This window comes from Haliotis cracherodii, unplaced genomic scaffold, assembly GCF_022045235.1.
Source record: "Haliotis cracherodii isolate W230 unplaced genomic scaffold, xgHalCrac1.p SCAF_6, whole genome shotgun sequence".
Lineage (NCBI taxonomy): Eukaryota > Metazoa > Mollusca > Gastropoda > Lepetellida > Haliotidae > Haliotis > Haliotis cracherodii.
Window position 1 is genome coordinate 16,179,174 of NW_027266319.1, and position 27,160 is coordinate 16,206,333.

General features: G+C 42.8%; 1 protein-coding gene across 1 annotated transcript; it reads left to right on the plus strand.

Moving 5' to 3' along the window:
* The first annotated feature begins 12,835 nt into the window (after positions 1 to 12,835).
* On the plus strand, positions 12,836 to 26,347 carry LOC139445174 (beta-4C adrenergic receptor-like). Its single transcript, XM_071226295.1, has 2 exons — positions 12,836 to 13,097; positions 24,311 to 26,347. The coding sequence occupies exon 2, from the start codon at positions 24,321 to 24,323 to the stop codon at positions 25,332 to 25,334; it is 1,014 nt and encodes a 337-aa protein (XP_071082396.1). The 5' UTR covers positions 12,836 to 13,097; positions 24,311 to 24,320; the 3' UTR covers positions 25,335 to 26,347.
* Positions 26,348 to 27,160: the final 813 nt, after the last annotated feature.

Genomic DNA, 27,160 nt, shown 5'->3' on the forward strand with positions numbered 1-27,160 from the left:
AGAAAAGACCCCTTGAATTCCTTGATGCTGCTGGTCACATCATTAAGCTTGACTGAGAGAAAGACATGCTCAATGGAGAGTGACAAGTTATCAATGTGCTATTGTAATGAGTGAGATGTGATGTAAGGAAAAGAGTGGACATTTAATCAATATTTACTCAATTTTCTGATGCAGCGATGTGCTGTTTTGATGAGTGAGACATATTCATATCAAGTGATGTCTCGATGTCATGATTTGTCATGATTTTCTTGTTGCAAAGTATAAATAAAATAGTTATCACTTATCAAGGGTTTTTTCTCAGTCTCTCATAGTGGGAGAGTCCATTCCTACGGAAGGTAATGGGAGCTCATTAGTGACAGTCACTGGTGCGTAACATTGTTTTGATAAGACTGTAGGCAAAGTGCACTGTAGGCGATAGCAGACATAACTGTAACATATACACGTCTACACACGAAAAGGCTTGTGAAAACAGCGACTTAGTGTTGTGTGTCTTGCATCGAAGAACTTCTCAACGAAAACGTAGAAGGAACAAGAATGATTCTGTTCAATGGTACAGCAAATGAATGAAAACCAAATGCAAATATCGTAATTACAACCGACCAAAGTAATATGCATGATAATAGACCATAGAATGTACCCGTGAATATCTACATAAAGAGAAATACCCCATTCATCTGCAGCTGTACAAAGAACCTTGTTCAATGTCACGCGTCTTTGTAACAATCTAATATTTAAATATATATCTAGCGTTTCTGTATATTAAAAATCGTGTTCGTTTCTCAACTGATCACGTATGTTTGTTTCATGTGTTTCACATAGGTGTCAAGTCTCATTGGTCATCTGAGATAGCGGGGGCACGGATGGCCCAGTCGTCTAAGGCGTCGCAATCCGCTGTGCAGAGTTGCGTCCCTTGGGCAAGCCAGAAACCTATGATTGTGGGTTCGAATCCCGGTTCGCCCCGATTATGTTTCTAGATTTGTCTGCACCATACCCGTGCTCGTGGGTTTCACCGAAGTGGTAAACGTCTAAGACCTGGATCACTTCGGGCTTTCCTCCCACATTAAGCTGACACGCCGCGATATAACTGGAATACTGTTAAAAGCGGCGTTAAACCCAACTCACTCACTCGGAGATAGCACACGTGACAACTACTGAGATTAGGTAACAATGAGCAATGCATCAACGTATTAGGGGCAAGATTAAAGTATGTTGTTTTACATGGGCACCTAACGCCTAGATATGGGTGTATTCCGTCGGCTTTAGTACACCTACACATGTAAACACTTACTTTTGACAAATCCAACGTGCAAGATAACAACGATTTATCAATCTTTGATTGATGTTTTTTCGTTTCTTGAGTGATCATTCTTTTCTGCCGCGCTGTCACGTGCACATTATCACGTGTTATATGTGTAAATTTAAGGAATTGTATTGCTCAACGCTGGTGTTAATGAACATTGTTGTTACATGTCATACATTTAATCTCAATTCAAACCTGGATTTCGATTGACTAATTACCCCAGACACTAGAAATGCCAAATGGGATTTGTAATAAATTAATTAACTGATGATAAAGTGAATGTCGACAAATACACAGGTGTGGGGTTATACCATGAGGCATGGGTGACAACAAGGGAGTTACAATCGTATTATCCACGCAATCCGAAACCCGAAAATATTTTTACTGAAGGGATACTTTTTTATGAAACTATAACCACCAGAGTATTTCCAAATAACAACATCCGATGAGCTTCCACCATTCTTTTTGTCTGTTTGTTTAGGTTGAAGAAATTAATTAACATGCACCCTTTGTAATATCAAATCGTCAAAGATCACGGGTAACCAATCAGTGTTCAGAAATATGTACAGAGATAGCGAGCAAATCGACTCACGACGACAGGTGAACCCAGGCAGCCGGAAAGAAGCCAGAGATTAGGTCCCCTTTAAATAAGTTTATTGCTTGATTAGCTCTTCATACCAGGCAGACGGGGATGTCATACCCTTGATCTCTGTTGATCAAAGGTTTGTGACGACGGATTTCAATTGCTTCTGAGAGTTTTCTTTTTTGAAGTCACTATGTTTGGTTGAGAGAATTTGGACTTTGTCAACTGTTGATTGGATACTAAATGAAATAAGTCATTCGCCTGATGATATCTACGTTGATCAAAGGTTTGTGACGGCGGATTTCTTTTTCCGAGAGGATTTGAACTTTGTCCAACTGAATTTGATGACTGGGGAACTTTTGTTGGTTGTCTGAGAGGGCTGATTTGCTGCTTGCTTTGGATGTTGAAGTTTTATGTTCTTTGATGCTGATATGTACTGGGCGGGAGGTTTCACCAATATACGCGTCTCCACAGTCATAATTAATCTTACAGATCGTACCTTAGGCATCACCTCAACCTACTTCATCTGGGGGTCGGCACCTACAAGCAGACCTACGGCCTCTCCAGGGGATCCCCTCTCTACCGCATCCACAGCCTTCTCCACATCCCCAACCCAACCCGTCTGCCGGGACAGGAAGGTAGATGACACCTCTGTCATCCTCAGGAAAGGCCAGGACCCATACTCTCTACTCTAGCACATCAACACCCAACACCCGTGGATGATCTGTAAGATCTGTAAGATTAATTGTGACTGTGGAGACGCGTATATTGGTGAAACCTCCCGCCCAGTACATATCAGCATCAAAGAACATAAAACTTCAACATCCAAATCAAACAGCAAATGAGCCCTCTCAGACCACCAGCAAACGCCCCCCGGCCATCAAATACAGTTTGACAAAGTTCAAATCCTCTCAGAAAAAGAAATCCGCCGTCACAAACCTTTGATCCACGCAGATATAATCAAGCGATTGACTTATTTCATTTAGTATCCAGTCAGCTTGTTTATTTATATTAGTATCCAATCGGCCTGTTTAACTTTTTAATCCTTACTGTATATGTGGCGTCATTACCTGAGTGCTATTTGTTATTCTAACTGAGTGTACATTTTGCTTCATCCAACTGTCTGTGAGCTATTTGTTGATTACCTGTTGCTGTCTGTAATGTGCTTATCACAACATATGATGCCCACATACCGATCTTCACTTGGTTGTAGTCACTCCAGCCTAAACACGGTGTAAGAATCTACATCGGAACTTCAGTAAATGCAATAAACCAGAAGTTGTTATCCATAATTGAAGAACGTCGGTGTTTGCGACGACGTTCATACAATGTTTGGCCCTCACTCTATAAAGGTTCATACTCAAATGAACTCCGACAAAAATAAAGTCAATTCTCATATTTTTAAATCACTATTTTTACCTCAAAGGTCGAAGACCTTGATCTATACACAATTATATTTTGTACAAGTGACTTTATGCTTACACTGACAGCCATACAGCCACCAGCTGTATCGCGGAATAAAATAGTTCCTCTTAACGCGAGGTGACATGAGCTTATGTATGCTCAACAACTTTTGCGGTTTCTAGTTTGTGGTTTCTGTAAACATATGTACTCAAATAATATCTTCATTAGATTGGAATGGTATGTTAAGAAGTACCTCAGTAAGTCAGTCACAATGACAGCGCGTCTTAATACATTTACATTAAGTCCAAGACGTCAAAATGGCCGACACGATAAACGTGACGGGAGAGATTTCTGAAGGTTTTAATGAACCTGTGGCTATTACAAGTGTTAGTCTTCACTGATCAATTGGCCGATCACTGAAAGGTGATTGTAGAGATGTGTCAAATAGATACTAACGTACATTCGTGTATTGCTGTAGACTGTCACTATAGTCTAGACACGGATCGAGTCAATACTACGGTAGTTTGAATGTGCTTTTCTTCGTTTCGCTCTCTAAGATTGGTTGTAGCGAGGATATCCAACCAAACTCTCTGACGTCACACCTGGGGCCACTCGTGCCCCATGTATGTGGTGAAAATTTGTGCGATGTGTGTGTTTGTGTGTGGTCTTTGTTTAATGTACATTGTATCGGTGGCGGCTGTGGTGTATGTGTGTAGTTTGTGTGTGGCGTACGTGTGTCTATGTGGAAATGTGGTCTATACATGGTGAGTGTGACAGTATAGATGTGTGTTGTGTGAGTATTTTGTTTGTGTTATGTGCCTGTGGTGTTTTGTCTGCGGTTTTGCTATGTGTGTGTGCTTCGTGTCGTGTATATTTTGTGGGCGGTGTGTGTGACGGTGAGGTTGATGTAGATGATGACGTTCGTATGTGGTGAGATATTTTTAAACATTTTATACGTACCGAATGTTGATTTTATAATATCGTCTTTGTTATAAGTTATTCTGCTTTTCGTTTCATTTCGATTTCGTTTTCTTGAAAGTTTTCTAAAAAAACACCAATTTCATATCTTCAAAATACTTGAAGTAGCACGACTCAAGCCAATCACGAGTACTAATCTACCATTAGCAATCAAAAATAACCTGCCGGGCAAAAGAAAGTATTCACCCAAGTTTGATGTGAACAACTAAGAAATGGTTATTTAATAGTGATTTATGTGCAATAGTTGTGTTTTGGACCTTAAGTTTGCAGTGTTTCGGCGTCTGTTTTCAGCCTTGTGACGTTTTGATAATTCTTTGGTCAAATCCAATATTCGAGTGTATACCTACTTTTTCCACGCAGTTTATATCGTATGAAATACCACACACGTTATGGGGACCTAGCGTCTGAAGATAATTACAATTTAATTATAGTTTGTTTAATGAGGATTAGTTATCCAGAAGAAACGGAATGGCAGCCAAATAATGTGATCTTTTTTTCAGGACTAATACCGAACACGTACGGGATTTCAAATGTACGCGTGATTTCAATATTCAGATTGCAGAATAACGAATGACGTGTGGTAAGGGAGATAATCCTTTCAGGTATACGATGTGATGTGACACCAAAGATGCGTACATAAAAGGTTTTTTTTAAGACGAAACGTATTATTTCACATGTCAACAAATCCTACTTATTTCCAGCGATAACATGTGCATCCACGCCCCCTAGCAAATATTTGAGATCAACTACGATGCATAAAATGTGTTTTGGGGGCATAGATTGTTATTTTTATCACTTATCTGGCCTGGTGCATTAGCGTAATATTTGAAGAGTGATTTGGCTCGAAAACAACGAGTGAGTGAGGGAGTTAGATTTAACGCACACTTTGAGCAATATTTGCTTTATATCATTCGAACCTGAAATCACCGGTTTCAGGCACTCCTAAGGGACGTAACTCCACACAGCAAACTGCGGTGCTTGCTCGGCAAAACTGACATTCCTTGAAGGCCTGATTCGAGTCACGTATAAACCCCTAAATGTGTCTGGTGACGGCACTGTTATGATTTATATCAATCAAGCAATTAATGATCACTTTAATTTCACGGATATACTGTGTCAGTCCCCCACTTGACACTGATTACAACGTCTAGACCAAGATCGTGGAGTGCCTTTTCAATCGTCTTGACACGGCGTTAGTCTTGTCACATCTAAACGCTCGTCTTATTCAACACATAGAAAGGTATGTATAAATTAACAGGTAAAGGAAAGTTGATATGGTCGCTGTAACAGAGATTATCGTCAAAAGGGTTCTAACCTTCACGTTCATCACATTCATTTCACCATCCGTAAAGATGGTGAATAGGTCTTCAGCAACCCATGCTTGCCGTAAAAGGCGACTATGCTTGTCGTAAGAGGCGAATAACGTGATCGGGTGGTCAGGCTCGCTGACTTGGTTGATGCATGTCATGTAACCTAATTGCGTAGATCGATGCTCATGTTGTCAATCACTGGATTGTCTGGTCCAGACTCGATTATTTACAGACTGACGTCATATAGCTGGAATATTGCTGAGTGCGGCGTTAAACAAACAAACAAACAAACATATATTCCTGGTTCTTTTGCTGAATCATCTGCAGTGTAAATAAATATGAGTCTGGTGTGTACTACTGAATGTTGAAATCTATTTGTCCTGCCTGTGTTGGTGAGTATCATTAACGAATGTCCAGTTACGCGGGCTTTATCTGACATCAAAGTAACAATATGCTGCGTGTTCAGATTTAGAGTACAGCTTGGCAGATAAAATCAATCAATAAATAAATAAAAATATATAAAACACAAATATGCTGCACGGAAATGTCATGCAGTACGTTGGTCATTCATGAGAATCTTTAACTTCGTGCACTGATATTCGTGCTGCATTTGAATTGGCCCGTATATGCGTACTGCAGGTGCAATTTGTGCGATTTGTTGCCAGAACATTCGTAAGGCACGTGCTCAGAATTAAAGCATGAGGTAAAATATGCATTGCAGAAAGTAGGTCAGTAAACTGTCAATTCGTTACAGATAATCTACAGTTGAAACAATAGAGTGATGTCACACAGGTAACTGTATTTAACAGTCAAAACGACATCGGATATTGATGGTTCTTGATTAATAGGTGAGGTGAGGTGAAATTGGGTTTAACGTCGCGTCCAAGATTATTGCATGTTTGTGTGGCTGCTTGTACTAGTCCGGACTGATGCCGATTTATAGTGCTAGCTCACTGAGATGCCATGCCGCAGTTTAACATGAATATCCCACTCAGACACAGTATACTGACTCCGAGCCGACCAGTCCTTGTTTTAGCCCATTAATGCCGAGCGCCAGACAGGGTAACAACAAGTACCACCTTTTAACGTCTTTTGGTATGACGCGGCCGGGGATCGAACCCCAGACCTTCCACTCTCCGGACGCTCTACCAGTGGACCACGGAGGCGGTTCTTGATTAATAATAACTTACCATAACACTATAAAAATAACAACACTTATCGCGATTATAGCGCGAATGGATATCGACGTATTTACTTCTTTAATTATATATGAGCATTTGCAATCTATCAGTATTTAATTACATGGGTATATATTGGAAATACAACGTCTGAATAACTATACATGTATGTGAGAGTAAATAGATTCAAAATAACGCCGGTGAAATTATGTTTTATGGCTCTGTCAAGGTTGTTAGTGTCATGTACGGAGACATTATCGATGTGTGTTATTCATCAACATTATCATCGAAGACGGCCAGAATAGTTCACTGCTGGTCAGGGGTAGTTGCCCAAACACGTGTTCAGTTCGATGCCTGTTGATTTCTCCGTGTTTCAACAGGTTGGTATCCGTCAAGGTTGATTACTCCGTGTTACAACAGGTCAGTGTCCGTCAAGGTTGATTACTCCGTGTTTCAACAGGTTGGTGTCCGTCAAGGTTGATTACTCCGTGTTGCAACAGGTCAGTGTCCGTCAAGGTTCATTACTCCGTGTTTCAACGGGTCAGTATCCGTCAAGGTTGATTACTCCGTGTTTCAACAGGTCAGTGTCCGTCAAGGTTGATTACTCCGTGTTTCAACAGGTTGGTATCCGTCAAGGTTGATTACTCCGTGTTACAACAGGTCAGTGTCCGTCAAGGTTGATTACTCCGTGTTTCAACAGGTTGGTGTCCGTCAAGGTTGATTACTCCGTGTTGCAACAGGTCAGTGTCCGTCAAGGTTCATTACTCCGTGTTTCAACGGGTCAGTATCCGTCAAGGTTGATTACTCCGTGTTTCAACAGGTCAGTGTCCGTCAAGGTTGATTACTCCGTGTTTCAACGGGTTGGTGTCCGTCAAGGTTGATTACTCCGTGTTACAACAGGTCAGTGTCCGTCAAGGTTGATTACTCCGTGTTACAACAGGTCAGTATCCGTCAAGGTTGATTACTCCGTGTTTCAACAGGTCAGTGTCCGTCAAGGTTGATTACTCCGTGTTTCAACAGGTCAGTGTCCGTCAAGGTTGATTACTCCGTGTTTCAACAGGTCAGTGTCCGTCAAGGTTGATTACTCCGTGTTACAACAGGTCAGTGTCCGTCAAGGTTAATTACTCCGTGTTACAACAGGTCAGTATCCGTCAAGGTTGATTACTCCGTGTTTCAACGGGTCAGTGTCCGTCAAGGTTGATTACTCCGTGTTTCAACAGATCAGTGTCCGTCAAGGTTGATTACTCCGTGTTTCAACGGGTTGGTCTCCGTCATGGTTGATGACTCCGTGTTTCAACGGGTTGGTGTCCGTCAAGGTTGATTACTCCGTGTTACAACAGGTCGGTGTCCGTCAAGGTTGATTACTCCGTGTTTCAACAGGTCAGTGTCCGTCAAGGTTGATTACTCCGTGTTTCAACAGGTCAGTGTCCGTCAAGGTTGATTACTCCGTGTTGCAACAGGTCAGTGTCCGTCAAGGTTGATTACTCCGTGTTTCAACAGGTCAGTGCCCGTCAAGGTTGATTACTCCGTGTTTCAACAGGTCAGTGTCCGTCAAGGTTGATTACTCCGTGTTTCAACAGGTCAGTGTCCGTCAAGGTTGGTCACTGTGTGTCTCAACTGTTCGGTTCGAGACCAAGAAAGCAAAAAATAATTTAACAGTCTCTGTCTTCACAAACTATAGCACAAACATCTAATTCTGTCTAAAAAATGATACATGGAGGCTATCAAGCGAATGTTTTTTGGAATGGTAAATGTCCTGTTTTTAAGACCCCATATGGGTACCATGTGTGAAGCCTAGCTCTTGTGCCTTAATATTGCTTGAGTATTGCCGAAAGCCACGTAAAACCATGTCCCCTCAATCCCTGCATGAGAAAGTAGTGACGTGCCAAAATACATGATAGTGTTTATTCCTAATATAGGAATATGTACACCCCAAAACTCTATCGACGGAAAGAATATCCTCATCGCTTACAACTCTACCTAAACATTGCAAGTTTTCCTGGAAGGTATGCATTAATATTACGTCACAAGATCAGTTATTACTCAATCAATATAGTTCCAATTGAAAGTAGTCCGACTGAAACAACCATATATATAGGCAAAAGACAATTGTCTAGACATATGCCAGTAACGCCTTTCGCGACAATCCGTGCTTCCCGGAGTAATTGCTCTTTGCCTTTGTGTAGACTCTGGCTGACCTGTCATAACGCTACGAAATTCAGTCGGATGTCTGCACAACGACAAAATGAAACAAGGTAAAATACTTAGGCCACATTCAACTGCTGTAAATCTGGAAAAGGCCTCAAGCCGCAGACGTCAGCAAGCACAGATAATGAACCTGACTACTCATCCCGCTAGCGTCTTCGAACATTGCTTTGCAATTTCTGTTTCCAAAGTTGCCTCGACTTGTAAATGCTTCAGATACGTGCTTGTCAGACAAGTCGGACTTGTGCCTGATCGGTATCTTAGACTGTAAGTTTGATTATGCCACTAATTATGCCAATAGGCTGAACCCTGATGGCCAATTGTGACTTGATCGACGATAGACAAAGGCGTACCTACCTGACCTTATATATTTGTCTTTTAATCCGTAAATAGCCACAACGAACACATCTTTTACCCGTTGGTTTTATACTGCCGAGTAACCTACACGTTGTAAAATAAATGTAGATACGCAATAGCACAGCGATGCACATCAACTGCAAGATTTGAATGTTTTATAAAACTGAATGTTAGCACACTAAGTATACATGGGTACAACAATGAATTAAAAGTGCCCCCCCCCCTCCCACGACACCCACATACTCACGCCCGGTAGTTGTTCCACGTGCGTATGAAGAACAGCATACATATACAAATGTATTTCAAGTATAATTCAAATTACTATTTATTGCAGTTTCTTTTCTGTCTTTTATCTTTCAATGTCCCATTAGCCGTTTAAAAGCAGGACGCACTGTATTTTCTTTTTCGTATGTTATGTTTATTTTACATGTACAAGTGCGTACAAACGCTGCGATAATCAGCCACCAGTCGTTCTGAATTTACACAGGCGATATAGCTCCCATGAGAAAATATTAACCTCGGCAGATAGATGAATCAACAAGATCATATGTTGATAGCGTCCAGATTACAATATTGATGATCAATGTTCTTAATGCATGGTTAAAACAAATTACAATCAAGCATGTTTCAAGACGACAGATGTTGGTCCGGGCCCTTTTATCCTGCTACCCTGATTGTACACACAAGAGCTGAGCATGTAAATAACGCTTGATCTCATAAATTAACGAATAATGAAGTGAGATATCACGTCCCAGATCTGATAAAGGACACACGTGAACACGTGACGTAGGATGGTGACATGAGATACCAAGAACATAATGCTGACAGAGGTCAGATCACAGGAGTGAGTGAGTTGGATTTAACGCCGCTTTTAACAGTAGTCCAGTTATATCGCGGCGTGACAGCTTAATGTGGGAGGAAAGCCCGAAGTGATGCAGGTCTCAGACGTTTACCACACGGTTGAAACCCACGAGCTCGGGTTTGGTACTAACAAACCTAGAAACATAATCAGGGCGAACCGGGATTCGAACCCACAATCATAGGTTTCTGGTGTGTCCAAGGGACGCAACTCTGCACAGCGAATCGCTGCGCCTTAGTCGACTGGGCCACCCGTGCCCCCTCAGATCACAGGGAGGTCGGTTCAAGACAAAACGCGCTCGTTGGGATTCGGGAGTAGAATTGTTCCAGGTAACCACAGGCTTATGGGAACAGACTAATGAGTATCGGGTGGCTATAACATGTAACCATGGTGATTGTGTGTAATCGTATCTCGGCCGTTTGGGTTTATGTTCTTCGCATCAACCACTGATGAAGCTGGTTGAGGCGTCTGCACAATTCATCCACACACTCATTTAATCCGGTAGTGATCGATCTTTGTAAAAGTTATACAAGGTCTACCGCCTCAGTGGTCTAGTGGTTGAGCGTCTGCCCAGAGAGCGGGTGGTCCGGGGTTCGACCCCTAGCCGCGTCACGCCTAAGACGTTCGTTAAAAGGAGTACAAGTCCCCACACACACTCACTCACTTATATGCACATTGCTATATAAGTGCAATAATCTTGGACGCGACGTTAATCCCCATTTTACCTTATACTATATGTCTTGTTTGATAGTTCTAATATTTGGAATAACAGCTTATATCTGAAAATAGTTCATACAGAATTCCGCGTGGGTTTTGTATAGACACACAATGTCGGGATGGGCGGTGACATATTGCTTGACGGGTGATCATGAGAGGTTCGACAAGGAGGAAGTCAGTTCGCATAAGAAATATTTTGATGTAGAATTCAGCTCCAACATTTCAACTTCCTGATCCACTGAACGGCCCGGCCACGTGTGGTGTTGCCAGTGCAGGTGCATGATATACAAACTCCGACTGCACTCTAATCAGATAACATTTACAAGGGAGAGGGGCATATTTGCACTGCCTTTGTTAGTCGAGTATATCAGTCTTATCGCCATGGGAAAAGCTGTATCATTCTCGAGCGTCTGGCGGTAAAACAGAATTATTCGGAGTACTCCTCCAAGTAAATAAACAATGGACCCCCGCATGACCTTTGAGCGTCCTATGTACAGGTAATATCAGGTGTGCGTTGACCTCCAGCCAACTACCTATCCGTGCACCTATATCCCCCCGCCCCCTCGTCTATCTCCCTCCCGTCCCTCTGTTTATGCTGAGGACACGGCAACTCCGGGTCACCGACAGAGACGGTTGTGTTTGAGCGATGCGTTTTGTGCTCTTGTTTTGTTATCGGAAAGATGGTGGGTCTCCGATTGTGTTTTAATATATACATATGCTCTGTTTCGTTGACAGATTCTCATTGTTGACGCATTGTAATCGTGACGTCATTTGAAGTGATGACGTTGACGTATCAGGATATTGTTCACCTCAGTCCGACGTAGCTATATAAGCTCATTATATTTTAATTTTAGTTGCATTTGTGTACAATCTGTTGAGTAAACTACTGCCAAATGCCTGTGATATTCGAAAATAAGTCGTTTGCGTTGGCGCTCGTGTTGACAACTACGCTTTTGTCAGATTGGGCATCCTCAAGAGACCTGAACACAAACAGTTTAGCGGGTGTCACAATTCACCGTGCAGAGTTGCATCCCTTTGATAATTGGTTCTTTCTGAGCATGTCACTTGCTTTGTCAGTACCTTGCCCTGATTGTGGGTTTCTTGACTGACATTTAGTCTCTGAAATCTTATATTACACAATATCCTTCTTGACTCTCGAGCTGGCTAGACTTGCTTTTGTATGCGTTTCTAGATTATTATTTTTTCATAAAATAAATATATTCCACGATCATGGTGCAGGCCTAGGTGGTTTCATGAAAGTGCCAAATGTCTGAGACCTCCAACACTTTTTAATAATTGGAAACAGGGAATGCCTCCAGTCTAAAAGCAGAGATTTCCTTTTTCTAGAAAAAAATACCTATCGTTTGGAGAAACATTTTTGTTGAAGTCATTTACAGTGTAAATTTGTAGACTTGCACAGTCTCTAAGGCCATAATTATTAGTTTAAGTAATAATTTCTACATAATGTAAATAATATGAACAAGTTGTCCCTATCAGACACTGGAGTCCTGTACTGTCCACACATCTAGACTTGCCTATTAGGAGGATAGAATTACTACATATCTATATACTAACCTCTCAGTACAGCCTTGGAGCAAGGCTACCAAATGTGTTATTTTCATGAAAAAAACCTATCGGTTGAGCATCACAGGATCGCGGTGGCACTTTTGAGAGTATGGTCGCACAAATGCAATTCGGGGTTACATGTTTAGTACATTCTGAGTTGAAAAATACCCCAGTGTATCAAGACGACTTACACTGAATTGAGTTGCGGTTGAGAAGAATTCGTCTGTATTTTGGCATCTAATGTGTTAATTATATGTCACGTTGCCTATGGCTGCAAGCTATATTTACGCTATATTTATTTGGCATGGTCTAATTTGCAGAACGAATCTGTTTCCGGATGCATTCGACAAAACGCAACATTGCATTCAACAGGTAATGGAGCGCGCTGTGTCGTGGGATGAACCTGTATTCACAGGAAGGTGCAACATATTCACACGACGCTGTAACCTTAGATCACCGTCGGTATTATCGACACCCATAATACCACTGTAACACGGTTCCGCCTCGGTGACCCAGACCAGTGAACCGAGAACAGTTCAACACGACCCTTTCCTGGGTAACATCTGCCTGTCAGAAGCAGCGGGCTGGGGCTCGCCGCGACACACTCTCTACACCTGTATCCTCACTACAGGTAACACAGGTGAGTGGAAATCGGATACATTATTATCTGGAGTCGTTTACCAATGTCTAGGCGTGTCTGTCTATAGTAGACGATATGAATCTGGATAGACGTGATGTCGAACTAACTCCCTGCTATATGAACGTGCGGAGTGACATGTTGTACAGCCATGTACAGCTGCTACTTGAATATAGGTCTTACGCTGTATATAACTGGATTGTATAGGTATGTGGTTACATACACAATGGAGAGATATAATCGCGGAACAATTTAGGCGTACGAGATGTTAAAGTTGATATCGAGAACATTCTTTGGTATACAAATCACTGCACGAATGTCCTGAAGCTCTAATGCCTGTTGATATAAGTATCTATACATGTCGAATAAATCTGTATTATTTGCCTATGGAAATCCCTTTTTATTGAATGCGTTTGTTTGTTTGAATACATATATCGTCTACAAGGGAGTGTTATCGTTGCGGTAGTATGTTTATGACGCCCTGTATATAAGTAAGTACAAACAGGTGCGTCAAGCATACAGAGACGGCAGTGTGTGTACATGCGAATTACGGTCAGCATGAAGCAGATCGGTTTTTCATACCGACCCTGTGACATTTTGTATTAACAAGATCCACTCATCTGGCATATAGTGTTTCATGAAATAGGTTGCGTAATTGGAAACGATGCTTGAATAGCTATTCTATCCAACTGTCTGCATATCCAGTGAGAACGTTGCGACCATGAGCTTGACAGCATGGCCCCAGGCTGCTTTGTACTCGACCAAATGAAGCGGGACGTTTCCTAAAATCGCGATCCTTATACACACAGCTCCCGATATTGTCCGCATGCCTTGACAACTGTGAACAAAACATGTACATAGGATTAGCATTGTTGTCGTTACGTGTAGCGTCTGTTCGTAATGTGACACCTCGTTAATCCAAACGGTACCAGATGATATAGTCCGGATTTACAAGTGTCTAGATTAAGGAATAATGGGTAGGGAGTGTTTTTTTCTATAATTTTATCAAGGTGTTAAGAACAAGATCACCAGGGGCGGGTTAGCCATTTTACCAGGGTAGGGACTAACTAGCAAGCGCTACATACATTGGGATTGACACTGGAACATTGCAAACAAGCTTATTGCGCTTTGCAGACCTAGGCCTATACCGGGGGTCATAAATGGTTTGAGGGTCATAAATGGTTCGCGTTTTATTCCGACTTCCGACATATGTTTAGATCTGTTCCAGCGTTTGTTTGTTGACGCATGCTTCAAGGTCTGGCTGGGCTGTTAATACCGCTCATACCGCAATGCATGGCATGCATACTTCTGGTATTTCTGGTATCTCGGCCAAACGCCATATGACCAAATTGGGTGTCACATATTTCAAAATGCATGGAATTAGCCAGGTGTGGGTGATACAATGTGACCTGATTGATGTGATGTGTCCTTGTGATGTAATATGTCTAGGTGATGTATAGACGCTGTCGGGGTCATGTTAGGGGCTGTGTGATGTATGTTTATAAAAGATTCACCACACCGCCACAGACGCATTAAGGAGAGGTTAATCCTTTTGATGATGGAAGTTGACATTGATGTCATTTCCATGACAACTGTTTTCTCTGACAACAGGTTGTGCCTCGAGTAATGTTTTCCCTGTCACAGCTGGGACAATGGGTAGAAATATGTCAATTTAATTCTGTTTGTGATTGAAATACTGATGAATATGCAAACACCTCTTAACATGGAACTGCAGATAATTCTACTTTTATATAAACGGTACCGATCACCAGTGACCACTGTTTTTGACACAACGGTATTGCGGCTATACCAGGCTCACAAAGAAAGCACCAGGTGTATCTAATCTTCGTGCATAGGTTGGACGTATTCAGGCTAAATGCAGCACGGGTGTTCCTATTCATCTCGATTATTTACAGACCGCCGTCATATAGCTGGAATGTTGCTGAGTGCGGCGTTAAACAACAAACCAACCAACCAACCTATTCATCTGAATACATACTTGTATCTGTTATGATTCATTGGGTAAAAGGGTACACTAGGTGGGTGATTAACCTATATACACGTATGGTGCTTCCGTATTAATGTTATGTCCGCGTCGTTATCAATTTTATAGGGTGCGTGTCAGACGTGTACCTCTGTAATTTGGTGAAACCGACATGGTATGGTCGTGACACACCGAGGGTGAGTGAGTATGGTCTTACGCCGCTTTTAGCAATATTCCAGGAATATCACGGTGGGGGACGCCGGTAATAGGCGCCACACATTGTACCTATGTGGGGAATCGAATCCGGGTCTTCGGCGTGACGAGCGAACGCTTTATTCACTAGGCTACCCCACCGCCCCTGACACCGAGAAACTTAATCAGGGCGAACCGGGATTCGAACCCAAGATCGCAGGATTCTGGCACGCCTTAGACGATAGGCCCACCTGTGCCCTCTAATACTTCTTAATGAATAAATATATTATTATAATGAAAACGCGAAAGTCTCTGATATGTAGTGAGTGAGTAAAGTTTAATGTCACATCGACAACATCTCAGCCATAAAGCCGTTGTATGATTGAGGCATAAAGCGGTGTAATATAATACCCACTCGCTCATATAAACTATCAGCAAAAAAGGAAGAGAGAAATGGTAGAAACATGTGTTGCTGTCTATATTTCATACGTAGGACCAATAAAGTAGTATTCAACACATCAGAAACTGACATTACACTCGGTGACGTATTTCGTTAATATGAAGTATTTTTTCTGAAAAAAAAACATATTAATTTGCATGAGTTTCTTCTCAGTGGTAAACGCCTACGACCTGCATCACTTCGGACTTTCCTCCCACATCAAGCTGACCCGCCGCGATATAACTGGAATACTGTTCAAATCGGCGTTAAACCAAACTCTCTCGACCAGCAACACACTCACTAATTTTCAAAATTTCAATATGTTCTGTTTTTTACCACACTCATATTTCCATCAAGTCTAGTAATGACGTCAACGCTTTAAGCCTATACATGTATTGATTGTGCTCAAAGTCCCATAATGTGGTCCTTTTATAGTAAATAGTATTGACATTCCGAGTCCCCGCACCATATGTCATTGCGAGTGTATTATAATCGATATTCCGCGGATATCTCATAATTTAGTCCAGAGAGCCTATATCATAATGGACCCATGAAGATCCGGGGTAGAATAGGTCCTTAGCAACCCATGCTTGCCATAAAGGGCGACTATGCTTGTCGTAAGAGGCGACTAACGGGATCGGGTGGTCAGCAGGCTCGCCGACTTGGTTGATGCATGTCATCGTATCCCAATTGCGTGGATCGATGCTCATGATGTCAATCACTGAATTTTCTGGTCCAGACTCGATTATTTACAGATCGCCGTCATATAGCTGGAATATTGCTAAGTGCGGCGTTAAACAACAAACAAACAAACAAAAAATATATCATTATGAAGAATGCATGGGACACCCGACACTCTGAACATACAGTTATCTAATCCAAGACAAAAACGGAGCCCAGATATTTTGTCATTTACACAAAAAACGATTGTTTTCAGAACATGCTTCAATGTAGTCTTGCTTCTTTATTGTTTTTGAAGTGGATCGATGTCATTCTTTGTCGTACCGGCGTGTGTCGCTTTCATTTCAGCTATCTAGTTCCTATATGTTCGTTGTATCAGGACTGAGTGATGTGTTTGCGTGGTTTGCCCCACGTCGTCGTACTGTAGTAGACTGTGTGAGATCTGGAAGCGGTGTGTTTGTAAACACTGACATGTTTACCAGGTCGCAGCGACCCAGTCCGCACCGCCGTCAACACGAACAGCGCGATGCCCGAGCAGCACAATGTTGTATCGTTGTCTAGAATCTGGAGAGTTATTTTAGGATGTCTACAGAACATGTTAATTATGTTTGAGGAAGACATGATTCAAATGTATGTTTTAAATAATGCCAGAGTGGTTTTTTTTATTTCTGTTGCGAACACGTTTGGCCATTTTAAAGTCACGAAGTACAAATTGTTTTTTGAGAATAATGATAGTTTTGGACTCTCATCTGTCGATCTTCCCATTCATAATACATCCCCACCCACACCCCTACCTCTTTCTCTCGATATACACCCCCCTTGAACAATATCTCCGCTCTCTTATCTCTCGATATTCGCATCCTTTTGAATAATATCCTACCCCTCTCGCTGAAACAGTGCATCAACGCTGTTGAATGGGTTGCTGAAGACCAATTCTAACCCGGATGTTCACGGGCCGTGCGTGAATCAAGGCGCACTCGGTACTAAAGATAACGGAAGGTGACGCGTGCAATTGATTAAATACTGGTAAATACCGTAAGCGCTTCTTGTAATGATTTCATTTGTAATCTCATGCTGGAATATGTTTTGATGTGGATGTTTGTGTGGGTGTGGGTGTGGGTGTGGGTGTGGATAAGGATGTGGGTGTGGATGTGGATGTGGGTGTGGATGTACGTATAGAAATCGGGTTACCTTCTGAAACTGGTCAAGATTTCGCCATGACGTTTGTATTTTGGGACGTTTGGGAAGGCTGACTCGTTTCTACTCGTCTAACCATGCTGAAAGAAGGTGACGTCACTTCCGAAACGAAACACACACACACACACACACACACACACACACACACACACCAAAATATACTACTCAACGTCTGACAAGGATTTTCTGATAGGCAGGTGGGGACTGACTGTGAAGGATTGTTCGGACATGTCAATAAGATATCATTTTAATTAAGGTGTGGAATCATAATGATCAAACGACTGCTTTCAGGGTCAAGTCTGAAGTAGTCATCGAGTGATACCAGAAGGCTGGCAGACCCAAAGTAAACACGTGCCCGAACTACTTGACAATGGCCAATTTCTGCATAACTCAGCAGTACATATGTACACAAAGTCGACATCCAAACCGTTTCTGACGCGGCCGTTGGAAATGATTATGAAAGAAAATGTCCCTTGCATTTTATAGGGGATAGACATATGTCACTATACCACACAAACACTCCGAGAGGCTGTTGCACTACATGGTTATATAACCTGAATGTTGAACCCGTCGCTTTGTGAGAAGGCTGTTTAGATAGTAATGATCATATAAAGAAAATGTACCTTGCGTTTTATAGGGATTTACGGTATTTAGACAAAGACCACGTATACCACAAAACACTCCGAGAGGCTGATGCACTACATGGTTATATAAGCTGAATGTTGAACACGACGCTTTGTGTGGGCGAAGGCTGTTAAGATAGAGTGATGGCAGAAAGGGTTGTAACGGGTTGGGGAGATCTGAAGATAGAACAGTGTGAAGATTGATAGAATGCGGACAGGTGTCGCGATACTTAAGCAGTGTCTCATGAATAGAACATCTCTTGTCGAGATGAATAACGTCGGCTTTGTTTCAGTTTTCAGTTTCAAGTTTCAGTTTGGGAAAATGGTGTTGTTGATGCTGGTACATTGTGGTCATAAAGTGTTTCAAGTACGGAAGTACAAAAAAAGACGATCTCACATATCAGTAACGTGTAGTATCTGGTGACGGCTTTTTACACTACGTGCTGTGCTTAACGCTTGTGTGACCATCTCGTCTCCACAGTATCACAGCGACATAGTAGACCTCTGGGGTGTCGTGCACCGCGCAGGCTCCGCTTCCAGCCGTCAAGGTAACCTTGTCACATCGAAATCACTATTCACGTGTAACTATGTAACCGTTATCTGTTATCAAGAGCGGTGTGTTGATGTGTGGGCGCCGGAAGATGGGAAGGAGATGGGGCGTACAACTTGGGGATAGGTTGTAGGTCGGTTTCTTTGTTGAAGCGTACACCGCTGTGGGTGGTAGCTAGGGTGTTGATCGGTTTTGTATGGCCGAGGAGGTGTAGGTGGTAGATATAGGTGTAGATAGGTGGTGTATGACTACGTATATCGTTGTGGGTGGTAGCTAGTTTGTTGATCGGTTTCATATGGCCACGTACGTGTAGGTGGTAGATATAGGTGTAGATAGGTGGCGTATGACTACGTATATCGTTGTGGGTGGTAGCTAGTTTGTTGATCGGTTTCATATGGCCACGTACGTGTAGGTGGTAGATATAGGTGTAGATAGGTGGCGTATGACTACGTATATCGTTGTGGGTGGTAGCTAGTTTGTTGATCGGTTTCATATGGCCACGTACGTGTAGGTGGTAGATATAGGTGAAGATAGGTGGCGTATGACTACGTATGTCGCTGTAGGTGGTAGATATAGGACTGGTGTAGATATGTCGTTTATGATTACGTATATCGTTGTAGGTGGTAGATATAGATGTAGATAGGTCGTTTATGATTACGTATATCGTTGTGGGTGGTAGATATAGGTGTAGATAGGTGGCGTATGACTACGTATATCGTTGTAGATGGTAGATATAGGTGTAGATAGGTGGTGTATGACTACGTATATCGTTGTAGGTGGTAGATATAGGTGTAGATGGGTCGTGAATGAGTACGTATATCGTTGTAGGTGGTAGATATAGGTGTAGATGGGTCGTGAATGACTACGTATATCGTTGTAGGTGGTAGATATAGGTGTTGATATGGGGTGTATAACTACGTATATCGCTGTGTGGTAGACATGTTGTAGTTAGGTTTTATGTGGCCACGTATGTCGTTGTTACAGGTTGTATATAGGTTGTAGCTAGGTTTTAAATGGCCACTTATGTCGTTGTTACGGATTGTATAAAACGTTATCGACATGATAGGTAGATATTATGGCCACGTGGTTGCTAGTGCTAGTCTCACTGGATTGTTTGGTCCAAACCCGATTATTTACAGGCTGCCGTCGTACGGCTTTAAACAACAAGCAAGCTAGCTTTGAGATTGGGATGGATGCAGGGTGCTTCAGGATGGTTGATGGATGCAGAGACCATCTATCGGCATATGGTCTCTGATGGATGCTAGTGCTACCTAGCCACGTCCAAAGTAAGGTCACATCTAAGGTTGGATCAGACAACGTACCTACCAGAGTCTTGATTAAGACTGCATGGCGTTTGGGCGGCGTAAGGATCACGGATGTGTTGGAGCTGGTGACGTATGTGTGTTTCATAGTGTCATCTGTGTGAGGAGCGATCACGGAGAAGCATAGATGTGCCAACATGTAGTACTGGTAGCCTTTGGGATCTACATGAATCTAACTAAAGCTCCACCAACCATAATCTAGTTTCGGTCACGGTATTGTAATTATTGGCTTGTGTGTCCGACAAATATCCCTGTGTAACTAAGCTATTCTGTACATGATAAATTTCAGTTTGCAGAGGAACAAATTGAATTTGGAAACCCTTTTGACCAAACCATGCAACATCCAACTGACCCGAACCCTCGCCCCCTTTACCGCAGAAATAGAGGTTAAATATTGTGTCCATTGATAGATACTGAAAAACAAGAAGTCTGTCCACGTAGTTGCAAGACATAGCTGGCATCGTTGAACGGCTGTTCCGCTTGGTTCTGTCTCTTGTCCTTTGTCCCCTGTGTTTTTGTATATTAGGGACCGACTATTTGATACTCTTGGGGGACCTAGGTATTTTGTATAAATTGTAGATATGTCTTCAGCTACGGCTGCTAAACCAGATATTTTTATATAATCCAAACAATGGGCCTAACTATTCTTGTTAAGATCCACCTTGCTACAAAGGAATTTTTACAATTTCTTTTATTTGTTTCAGAAGTCTGATGTATAATTATTTTTTTTTAAAGTAATTTCTGGGAAAACTTTTTTTAAACTCCCAGAAACCCCGCCCCCCAAATTGTTGACCTTGACGCTTGGAATGGACCTGTATCGTGGTATTGCTGGGTGGTGGGGCGTGACGGCAGCGCTGATGGGTGTGATATATATTGAGGACATTAAATCATGGTTTACACAAAAGCTGTTTATCTCTTCGTGTGGCGTGGTAAGATATTTGTAAATATAGATATCAAACACACTGACATCACATGCACAAAGCAAATTAACTTTACGACTATAAGCCCACCACAAGCGTAGCGTATCAGTTTAAAGGAGCCTTAGACTCGTTCTGTAGCACTCACACAATCAAGTTACCAGAGCCTTGCTACTATCACTGCGGCGCAAAAACAACAACGTGAAGCGGACCCTAAACTTTAAGTTTTTTAGTTTAGGACAAAATAATACAGACATTAGCAGAGTAACTAGGATAACGCTTAGTCTCTGAAAATATGTAATTTTGATGGAAACAAATAACTCTATTTCAATTTTAAAACGAGACCCATGTCAGTGAGATGGGAGATTCAGAAGCTGTGGACCATCTAGACTTGCTTCATTTAGGGGTTTTGCATGTCACTAAGGGCTGGGTGGAAGGGAAAATAATATGGTATAATTAACATATACTTTTGTATTACATATACTTGGTGGTCAATATTATGTCCTATCATGTAGATCTATGTGTTCAGTGTTTTACGTGAAACACAGCCACATATAACATACTTCCATTGCATGATTAAGGCAATCAATCCGATGTTTTCATAAGGAAACGTAACTATAACATTCCTGCCATGTTGTGATGTTTAAATGGATGTTGTTGACATATTCTGTTGTCACGTACTGTATCCACTGCAGGACAATGCAGGTCACACACCGCAGTATCAGAACTCGTGTTGATATACTGGTGGTCCTGTCCATACCATCCTGGTAATAGCCACCATTCTACCTGTGCCACACTGTCCTTTATCGTACAGCCTACCATTATCGTACTGCCTGTATCATCCTGGTAATAGACACCATTCTACCTGTGCCACACTGTCCTTGATCATACAGCCTACCATTATCGTACTGCCTGTATCATTCTGGTAAGAGCCACCATTCTACCTGTAACACACTGTCCTTTATCATACAGCCTACCATTATCGCACTGCCTGTATCATCCTGGTAATAGCCACCATACTGCCTGTGCCTTACTGTCCTTTATCGTATAGCCAACCATTATTGTACTGCCTGTATCATCCTGGTAATAGCCACCATACTGCCTGTGCCTTACTGTCCTTTATCGTATAGCCAACCATTATTGTACTGCCTGTATCATCCTGGTAATAGCCACCATACTGCCTGTGCCACACTGTCCATTGTCGTACTGCCTGTATCATCCTGGTAATAGCCACCATACTGCCTGTGCCGCACTGTCCGTTATCATGCAGCCAACCTTTATCGCACTGTCTGTATCATCCTGGTAATAGCCACCATACTGCCTGTGCCACACTGTCCATTGTCGTACTGCCTGTATCATCCTGGTAATAGCCACCATACTGCCTGTGCCACACTGTCCATTATCATACAGCCAACGTTTATCGCACTGCCTGTATCATCCTGGTAATAGCCACCATACTGCCTGTGCCACACTGTCCATTGTCGTACTGCCTGTATCATCCTGGTAATAGCCACCATACTGCCTGTGCCTTACTGTCCTTTATCGTATAGCCAACCATTATCGTACTGCCTGTATCATCATGGAAATAGCCACCATTCTACCTGTAACACACAGTCCTTTATCATACAGCCTACCATTATCGCACTGCCTGTATCATCCTGGTAATAGACACCATTCTACCTGTAACACACTGTCCTTTATCATACTGCCTACCATTATCGTACTGCCTGTATCATCCTGGTAATAGACACCATTCTACCTGTGCCACACTGTCCTTTATCATACAGCCAACCATTATCGCACTGCCTGTATCATCCTGGTAATAGCCACCATTCTACCTGTAACACACTGTCCTTTATCATACAGCCTACCATTATCGCACTGCCTGTATCATCCTGGTAATAGACACCATTCTACCTGTGCCACACTGTCCTTTATCATACAGCCTACCATTATCGTACTGCCTGTATCATCCTGGTAATAGCCACCATACTGCTTGTGCCACACTGTCCATTATCATACAGCCAACCATTATCGCACTGCCTGTATCATCCTGGTAATAGCCACCATTCTACCTGTGCCACACTGTCCTTTATCATACAGCCTACCATTATCGTACTGCCTGTATCATCCTGGTAATAGCCACCATACTGCCTGTGCCGCACTGTCCATTATCATACAGCCAACCATTATCGCACTGCCTGTATCATCCTGGTAATAGCCACCATACTGCCTGTGCCACACTGTCCATTATCATACAGCCAACCATTATCGCACTGCCTGTATCATCCTGGTAATACCCACCATACTGCCTGTGCCACACTGTCCATTGTCGTACTGCCTGTATCATCCTGGTAATAGCCACCATACTGCCTGTGCCACACTGTCCATTGTTGCACTGCCTGTATCATCCTGGTCATAGCCACCATACTGCCTGTGCCACACTGTCCATTGTCGTACTGCCTGTATCATCCTGGTAATAGCCACCATACTGCCCGTGCCACACAGCCCATTATCATACAGCCAACCTTTATCGCACTGCCTGTATCATCCTGGTAATAGCCACCATACTGCCTGTGCCACACTGTCCATTGTTGTACTGCCTGTATCATCCTGGTAATAGCCACCATACTGCCTGTGCCACACTGTCCATTGTCGTACTGCCTGTATCATCCTGGTAATAGCCTCCATACTGCCCGTGCCACACAGCCCATTATCATACAGCCAACCTTTATCGCACTGCCTGTATCATCCTGGTAATAGCCACCATACTGCCTGTGTCACACTGTCCGTTATCGTACTGCCTATATTCAATCTCGTTAAAATCATAGAAGGTCGCGTGAGGAAAACTCCCTCAGCGAACTTTGACCCCTTATTTTTATAAAATAAACCAATCGAACCAATCAGCTGTCAGCTTTCTTATACGATTCGGCATCATTTTTTGATTTGTATAAATGAGAACCCACACAGAACACAAACATTCCGGAATTATCCACTACAATTTAATGGCGCCGCTATACTTTCTAGTTAGAACTTGCCGTTTTAGTTTGTTTTCGCGATACAGAAATCAGATGTCATAGTTTGAATGCTTTGCTTACGCAAAACGAGAATTCAGAAGCCGCGACGTTGATTGGCTGACTGGCAAGCCGTCTCTGTTGCATGGATTTTACAAGAACGTTATATCGTACTATATCACAAGTCATTATATTTTAAAAAAACATATTTTGTAATCGTAATATCTTCACGTATTTGTTATGCTTTTAAATGAGAAGTTTTCTTTAGAGTCTAACATAAATATCACATTGTTTCAGGTGAACCAAGATGGTTGCAGTGGGCACGTTGCTTGGTAACGACACAATGGCGGACCACTCAAGCAACTTGGGCGTGGGAGTGTTCGGCGTCATCCTCACCATATGGATCATCGTTTCCAACTCCGCCCTCATCATCAGCATCCTCATGGACGACGTCAGACGCCGCAGCATTTTCTGCCTCCACATCGTCAACCTGGCAGTTGCTGACCTACTAGTGGGCGTGGTGGTGGTCCCAATCATGGCCGACTACCTACTGGGAGGGTCGTGGGACCTTGGTGAAGACGTGTGTCAGTTCTGGCTGATCTCTGACGTCCTGCTCTGCACTGTGTCTATCATCGCTCTGGTGATGATCAGCTGTGACCGCTTCATGTATCTCACCTGCCCCCGGATGTTCCTGGAACACAGCCGCTACATTGTGTGTTGTCTCATGATCATACTGCCATGGGTGGTCGGCATGGCGCTCGTTCTGCCGCTGTGGATCATGGGTAAAGGGGAGATAAAGAACCCGGAGAACGATTGCATGTTGCTTTTGAGACAAGATTACAAAATATCGTCATTATTTGTCAGTTTCTTCGTGCCGGCGTTTTTGGCCATCGGAGTCAACGTTGCCATTCTCCTGATGCTGTTTGTGTTGAGACAGAGGCTGGGTGAACTTCCCCTCAAGAGGAAGAACGAGAACCCCAAAAGACAGATATTCTGTGTGTGCATTGTTAGCGTTGTGTTCACCGTAATGTGGGCGCCATTCTTTGTGGTGTCTCTTCTGATGGCGGTGGGGGAATACAAACCCCCACGGGCTATCATTACACTCACTATCTGGATGGGGTACTGCAACTCAGGGGTCAACCCCCTTCTGTGGCTGGTGTTCCCGCAAGTGAGGGAGGGATTCCGGGCGTTGCTGTGTTGTTGCAGACGGGGGGAGGAGGAGGAGGAGGACGATTCGGACGAGGTTGATGAGGATGAAGCGAGGAGGTCCATGATGGATGATAATGATGAAGTGTTTGAGCTGAAGGATACAGAAACATGATCAACAGTTCAAGGGTGATTTTTGCGCCCCATACGCATGCCAGACACCATGATCTTGGGTTCAACACCCTGATGTTTCAGCGCCATACCCTTTTTTGGTTTCACCAAAGTGATAAACGTCTGAGACATGCATTACTTCGGGCTTCCCTAACACATTAAAATGACACGCCGTGAAAAACTGGAATAATGTGACATAGTTCAAAGCGGCGTTAAGCCAGATTCACTCATTCAAAGCTTATATGTGTAAGGGATGAAATGTTCTAGTTTCTTCGAAACAAGGTCAGCCGTAACTGTCAACTGGTACTTAGAAGGAGTCGCCGTGTTGCGATGTTTACGAGGCAGGATGACAATACTAGGAACAAGGTCAGTTGATGAAGTAGAACAATTCGAAAGCATCCGGCAATGGTCTTATACCAACATGCTGACGTGTGGATTCTTTGGAAAGTCAATTATCCTTTGGTGAGAGGATGGTGTTGATAATGAGGTTATTTTTAAATAATTCGATTTTTAGGAACTTGTTGAATAAATGATGGCATGAAGTCTACTGACACGGAGAATACAGATATCTACAGTTCATACTGCTTGACATATTAATGAGCATTTGGAGATTCGTCTCAACATGGTATACATAGTGGACGGGACAGTATGGAATACATAGCTTGTTAGTGCCAACCAATCAGACTTGATCATGTGTGTGACCTTGAACCTTGAAGCCCACTAACTACAGATTGTCTCCCTTCGGTCCAAGTCAACCGCCAGTCTGTGTTGTAGGATCAGACAGAGTCTCGACATTTGATGAAGGACGTCTCTACATTGGATGACTGACGTCTCTATATTTGATGACTGACGTATCTACCTTTGATGACTGACGTCTCTACATTGGATGGCAGACGTCTCTATATTTGATGACTGACGTCTCTATATTTGATGACTGACGTCTCTACCTTTGATGACTGACGTCTCTATATTTGATGACTGACGTCTCTACCTTTGATGACTGACGTCTCTACCTTTGATGACTGACGTCTCTACCTTTGATGACTGACGTCTATACATTTGATGGCAGACGTCTCTACATTTGATGACTGACGTCTCTACCTTTGATGACTGACGTCTCTACATTTGATGACTGACGTCTCTACATTTGATGACAGACGTCTCTATATTTGATGACAGACGTCTCTATATTTGATGACTGACGTCTCTATATTTGATGACAGACGTCTCTATATTTGATGACTGACGTCTCTACATTTGATGACTGACGTCTCTACATTTGATGACTGACGTCTCTACATTTGAAGACAGACGTCTCTCATATCTCCCAACAGGATTCCCCTGGTTGGGCTGTGATACTTGAGCGTGTGAATGTGGGTTGAGCTGATGCGCATTCTAATCCTTGGCCAGATGGGTTTAGTGAGGAAAAGTTGATGGTTTCATAAGAACTGGATATATCCAGTATAGAGGCGACCAGGGAGTGTGTGTGGCGGGATTCGACTTCCCCTTTGGGAAAATCCTAAATGGAACCCATAGATGTGAACAGAACTGAATATCTCTGTATTATTTAAATACACTTGTACATCCACAATTTAACTCCTACTGAGGTGAGGAAATAGAGAACAGCACCGAGTGGCTGTTATATCAACGGGGGCACATGTATCCCAGTCGTCTAAGGCGCCGCGATTCGCTGTTGCGTCCCTTGGGAACGCAAGATCGTGGGTTCGAATCCCGGTTCGCCCCGATTATGTTTCTAGGTTTGTCAGCACCATACCCGTGCTCGTGGGTTTCACCGAAGTGGTAAACGTCTGAGACCTGCATCACTTCGGG

Excerpts from the sequence above, each read along its gene's own strand:
- LOC139445174 (XM_071226295.1), top strand. The coding sequence starts at position 24,321 with ATGGTTGCAGTGGGCACGTTGCTTGGTAACGACACAATGGCGGACCAC.